Here is a 5,424-nt window from a genome sequence, read left to right as displayed (position 1 = left end):
TTGAAGGTATATGATGAATTTTTAAATTTGGCAGGAATATTTGATGAAAAAACCTTTAAAACAATATAACTCCAGTCATAATGCATCCAAGATCTAACGGTCCAAATTAGTGCCTTGTCTAAAAACAGACTTGGGTAGTTGGGTGTGAACATGTCATAAATCTTAGAACTTTCCAGAACTTCAAAAGATATCCTCAATCCTGGACCCCACACATTTACACTTGGCTAATTCTCTCTCCTCCACGCTTACAAATACTCCAAATCTATCTACATTTGGTAATATCTTTTTCTCAATAATCTCTCTCAAATTCCCCCACTTTCTCCTCAAAACAGTAAAGCAGCTGAAGAAACTTCCAAGCGAAATACAGATCCTTCATAATAAAACCCCTGTTTCTCTCTCCTCTCTCTAGAACCTTCTTCCACTCTCTCTCATCTTCTCCAACTATAATTAGAAAACCCAAATCCCCAAATTTAAATTAGGTTTAAACCCACATCAATTCCAACAAAACCCATATCTAATTTATTAACTTCCTCTGTTTCTCCAAAAATGGAAGGTGTAAATGTGAAGCAAGAAGAGGGTACAATCCCCTGCAACGCGGGTACACCGACAAATTCATCATCTTCATCAAACTTCTCTGTTAGACCAATGGAAGGGCTTCATGAAATGGGCCCACCTCCATTTTTGATCAAAACTTTTGATATGGTGGAAGACCCTTCAACTGATCCCATTGTTTCTTGGAGTAAAACTCGTAATAGCTTCATTGTTTGGGATTCTTATAAGTTTTCTACTTCACTTTTGCCCAGATTTTTCAAGCATAATAATTTCTCTAGCTTCATTCGTCAATTGAACACTTATGTAAGTAAGAATTTTGCTCTTCTTTTTTGTTAAAATGCTTATGTGATTTTTTTTGCTTGGTGAAAATTCTATTTTTTTCGCACTTTTTATTCTTCTTCTGATTTAGGGTATGGAATTATGGGTTTATTTAATGGGTTTTGTTCTTTGCATTTTTTATGATTTCCCCATGTATATTTGTTGAAATGCTTGTGTGAAGCTTCTATTTTTCTTTCTTTTTGGTGATTTAGGGTTTGAATAAGGGATATAGAATTATGGGTATTGTCTTGGAATTGAAATTTCAATTTCAGATTGAATTAATGACAACATATTTGATGGTATTCTAGTGCATAATCTGAGTTGATTCTTTTGTGATAGTGTGATACCATCTTGTGTATGAACTGAACTGGTAAAGTTTGAATAGTTGTGCTGGAACTTGTAGGGTTAAAGTGCTACCTGCTATGTTTTTCAATATGCTACAGAGAAAACTACAACATGGCAACTTTATACTTTACCTTCATATCCGAATTCATGCTTTCATGTTGTTTCTACTGGTTTGATCAATTCCCATTCGAAATCGACATCGGGTTGCATTACATTGAAGATGCTTGGAACTTCTCTGTTGTACTTTAGAGTTAGCTTGTTTATAAGTATGTTTTTGGACAAGTAATTTAAGATCATGTTTGTTTGCAAATGTTTCAGGGTTTTAGAAAGGTTGATCCTGATCGTTGGGAATTCGCGAATGAAGGGTTTTTAGGAGGGCAAAAGCATTTGTTAAAGACCATCAAGAGGAGGAGAAATGTCACACAAAATGTTCAACATCAAGGAGGAGCTTGTGTTGAGATAGGCCATTATGGATTAGATGGTGATATGGAAAGACTAAGGAGAGATCGTAACTTGTTAATGGCGGAACTTGTAAAGCTACGACAACAACAGCAGTTCTCAAGGGAGCAACTCCGAACCATGGAGGCTCGACTTCAGTCTACTGAAAGAAAGCAACAACAGATGATGACATTTCTAGCCAAAGCCCTTACAAACCCAGCATTTGTGCAGAATTTGATGCAATGCAAGGGTAGCGCCTTTGAAGGTATCGAGATTGGAAGGAAAAGGAGATTAACTGCTAGCCGAAGTGCAGAGAGCTTGCAAGAAGAAGTGTTTTCAGCAGCAGTGGAAGCTACTGAAGGGCTGGCAGCTGCTGAATCGGAAATTGAGACATTGTTCTCGGCTGCATTAGATGAAGAATCAAGCATCACTGATATTAAGGAGCCGATGTTGGAACCCAACTCGATTCCTTCACCAATTGGTGCAAATTTAGGAAATGTGGGTGAGCTAAATTGGGAAGAGCTGCTAAACGAGGACTTGATTGGCGAGGGAGAACAAGAACTTGATGTACCAATTGAGGATTTGGTGCCTGAATCTTCAAATTGGGGTGAGGATTTACAAGATTTAATAGATCAAATGGGTTTTCTAAAATGAAAACCCTGATGATAGATAATCATATGATTGTATTATAATGGTTCCTTGCTATATTAGCTGCCATAGCTGTGTTCCTGCCCTCATTAATTGGTATGTTATGGCAATTATGCTTGTATTTTTTTGTGTTGGTTTGTTGATTGTATTAGTTTGCTAGGTATCCAATTTTACAATGTGCTTGTTTTGTAATGCAGAAGTGTGGCAGGAGAATGCAAGGGCCAGTAATTGATGGTTGAGAGTTTGTTTCTTTGTATCTTTCAGAATTGGCTTGGTAATCAAGTAAGATTAATTTGTGTAATTTTTTTTAGTAACCCGAATCATTGTGTTTTGCAGGGCAATCTTATGACCAAGGGTAGCAAGAAGAATCAATTTTCTACTGGTTATAAAATTACAGCTAAAATCCTCATCCAGTAATGCGATTTAGCTGATTTTTCTATCAGAAATTAGGAGGTTTATTTCAACTTTTGCTGATTTGTTATATGAACATAGATTTCTGTTTTGGCTTTTGGGTGTACATATTTGGTGGCTGTTAACTCTGTTGTGCTGTAATTAGAGGTGTATTATTTATTGTCTAGCTTTAGATACTTGCTGAATTTGGTTGATACAGAAGAGTCAGCTACAATGAGAAAACTTTGCACACTTCCTTTCAGTTTTTATTTTCCTCTGAAGGTATTGCATCTATATGTAAAGTTGAGGTGAAAGTTTCATTGTTTATAGTAATACACTAATTCTTCCATTACCATGTATTAGTACGCGGCCGGTTTGGTGATGGTAAATTATGAAGAGAAAATGGATCAATTCTCATCATAGTTGACATGGGTGTTTATTTACAGTAGCTTTTCTTTTGAAACTGGTTCATTTTTAGCTGTCACTTTGTGTGCAATATCTTTCGCTGGAACGATGGGTCTTTGTTTGTTTTGGGTATAGTCTGAATTTTACAAAACACGAACCTTTAGACCATGTTGTCTTTAATCTTTGTCGACAAGCTTATTCTCAGCTTGCAGCGCAGGAAGAGCTTACTAACAAAGCACTCACCAATCCTGAACTTCAAGTGTCAAGCTGTTCATCAACCATACTAATTATTAAATTTTGTTAGGAATTCTATTGACATGGTTAGTAGCGGGTAATGCACCATGATGATGATAATAAATCTGTATGGAATACTCCTATATCAGTTCTTACAGTGCTGAAATTTCACCCTCGAATATGTAGTTTTCTTCGAAAATTATATTTTCAATGAGTCTTATAGTAATAGCAAACTAAAGTATTAATATGAAGTTTAGTATCGATCGCTATATACAATTCTTTCAAGAAGAGTGTTTAGTATCGGGTTATGTTTCTTAGTCTTTTTGGGGCTAAGGCTATGTTCAGTTCACCTTATTTTTGCTTATTTCAGATCTAATCAGATCAGATCAGATCAGATCAGAAAAAATAAGTTCAGATCAGATCAGTTCAGATCATGCTTATATTTAAAAATTATTATATCTTTCATTACATATTAGTAAAAATTATAATAATTGAATATCAATAAAGTACTCATTGAGATGAATCAAACAAGACCCCACATGACTATATTTTTTCTTATGTATTGAGAGAAATCTAAAAGATAAGATCTTGTAATCAGATCAGATCAGATCAGATCAGAAAAAATAAGTTCAGATCAGATCAGAAAATTTCAGGTGAACTAAACATAGCCTAAATGTGTTGGCTTATCTTGGAAAAGCCTTGGAGTGTTTTTTGGTGAAGGATTATGACGTAAGAGAGAGTTAAGTTAGCAATATGAATAATCATAAAATACATACTTAAAACGAGAGGAGAGAAAGAGAAAAAAATAGCTCGATTTTTTTCAGAATAGCGTGCACAAAATTGTCATTTGTCGAAGTTTCAATTGTTGGATCGTTTTGATTTTTTGTCAGCTTCTTGGGGGACAATATGGCCTCATTTTGAAAGGTCGGACTGTCGTTTTGTGCTCAGGTGCGTCCATGAGCGCAGCAAAACAGAACCTACGAAATTGGGTGTGTGATATCCTTCATCTTTTATTTCTCAATTGTGTATCTCTTATGCATGGAGGTGTTGATGGGTTTTGAATCTTTGTATGACTGATTTGGGGTTCTTTTGCCTTCAATTTTATCTGTTATAACGGACGTGAGAAAGAAACAAATATCGAATGCAAAAACAATAAAAACAGACAACAGATTTACGTGGTTCACCAATTTGGCTACATCCACGGCAGAGAGAGGGAGAATATTTTATTATATGAGAAGAACAGATTACAGAGAGAATAGAGTGTATTTCGTAGTCTAAAACCCTAGAATATAAATAGTGTATTTATATCCCGTCAGAAAAACGCGTTTCCGCGATCGGGCGGTATTTCACTTCCCCAAACTTCGTTGCGCGCCCAATCGGGAGAGATCGCCCGAGTCGTAATTCGGTGTCTCGCCCGATCGGGCGAAGAGGCCCGATGGCATCGGGCGACTAAGCTTTTCACTCCAATTCTTCAGCGCATTGCGGGCCCGATCGGGAGGCCTCGCCCGACCCGATCGGGCGGAACCCCGAAGCCTTTATTTGACGCATTTCGTCGAACACTTTCGATGCACAATGATTCAAGGCATATTTCTACAAATCTCCACCTTGACTTGAATCCCCTCACAATAACCAGAAAACAAGATGCATTGATTACAACGCCCAGAATCTCCCAAACACCAGATTTGTCCCAAAAGACAACCAGACCAGATTAGTCCCTAAGGACCCCAGAATTGCCCCAAGAGGCAACTACCAATCACGAACAGCTTGTAAGTCCAAGCAACCTTGGAACTTACCCTGTGGAATCAGATTCGAATAGATGTGTTCCTTATACTCTTTCCTAGCACAAGTAACACCTTCCTTGGACGGCCTAAAAATATTCACCTCTCCGACATACAGTGCAAAACCCCCCATGTCTTCACAACCTTCCTTTTGGGGAGAGTCCCCAAAGATTTCATGCTGACCAGTAGTCAAGTTTGACTGACCCAATTTTGATGACGAAGAACACGGAATTTCAGATTCAGATTGTGAGTGTTGACAGATTTCTCCCTGACGTGAACCACCACTCCAATCTAGAGTGCCTCTGTGCTCCACCTG

The 5,424-nt window shown here is 37.4% G+C and overlaps 1 protein-coding gene across 6 annotated transcripts; it reads left to right on the top strand.

Annotated features, from left to right (window-relative positions):
* The first annotated feature begins 279 nt into the window (after positions 1-279).
* On the top strand, positions 280-3,043 carry LOC104886614 (heat shock factor protein HSF30). Of its 6 annotated transcripts, none has more exons than XR_007271410.1 (4): positions 280-855; positions 1,534-2,397; positions 2,499-2,535; positions 2,638-3,043. XR_007271410.1 is itself a non-coding variant. In XM_010671078.3 (4 exons), exons 1-3 carry the CDS (start codon positions 547-549, stop codon positions 2,531-2,533), a joined length of 1,071 nt encoding a protein of 356 aa, XP_010669380.1. In that variant the 5' UTR covers positions 280-546; the 3' UTR covers positions 2,534-2,535; positions 2,638-3,043. The 6 variants fall into 6 exon arrangements, 4 of the variants coding, with proteins under 4 accessions (XP_010669380.1, XP_019103169.1, XP_048495069.1 ...); XM_010671078.3 differs by having other exon boundaries at positions 1,534-2,260; XR_007271409.1 differs by having other exon boundaries at positions 2,499-3,043.
* The last annotated feature ends 2,381 nt before the right edge of the window (positions 3,044-5,424 follow it).

This window comes from Beta vulgaris, chromosome 2, assembly GCF_026745355.1.
Source record: "Beta vulgaris subsp. vulgaris cultivar EL10 chromosome 2, EL10.2, whole genome shotgun sequence".
Lineage (NCBI taxonomy): Eukaryota > Viridiplantae > Streptophyta > Magnoliopsida > Caryophyllales > Amaranthaceae > Beta > Beta vulgaris.
This window is presented reverse-complemented; position numbering and strand designations above follow the sequence as displayed.

Bases quoted from the DNA above. Each gene is read 5' to 3' on its own strand.
- LOC104886614 (XM_048639112.1), top strand. From the start codon at position 547: ATGGAAGGTGTAAATGTGAAGCAAGAAGAGGGTACAATCCCCTGCAAC. The intron at 856-1,533 runs GTAAGTAAGAAT...CAAATGTTTCAG, and splicing joins TTCGTCAATTGAACACTTAT to GGTTTTAGAAAGGTTGATCC.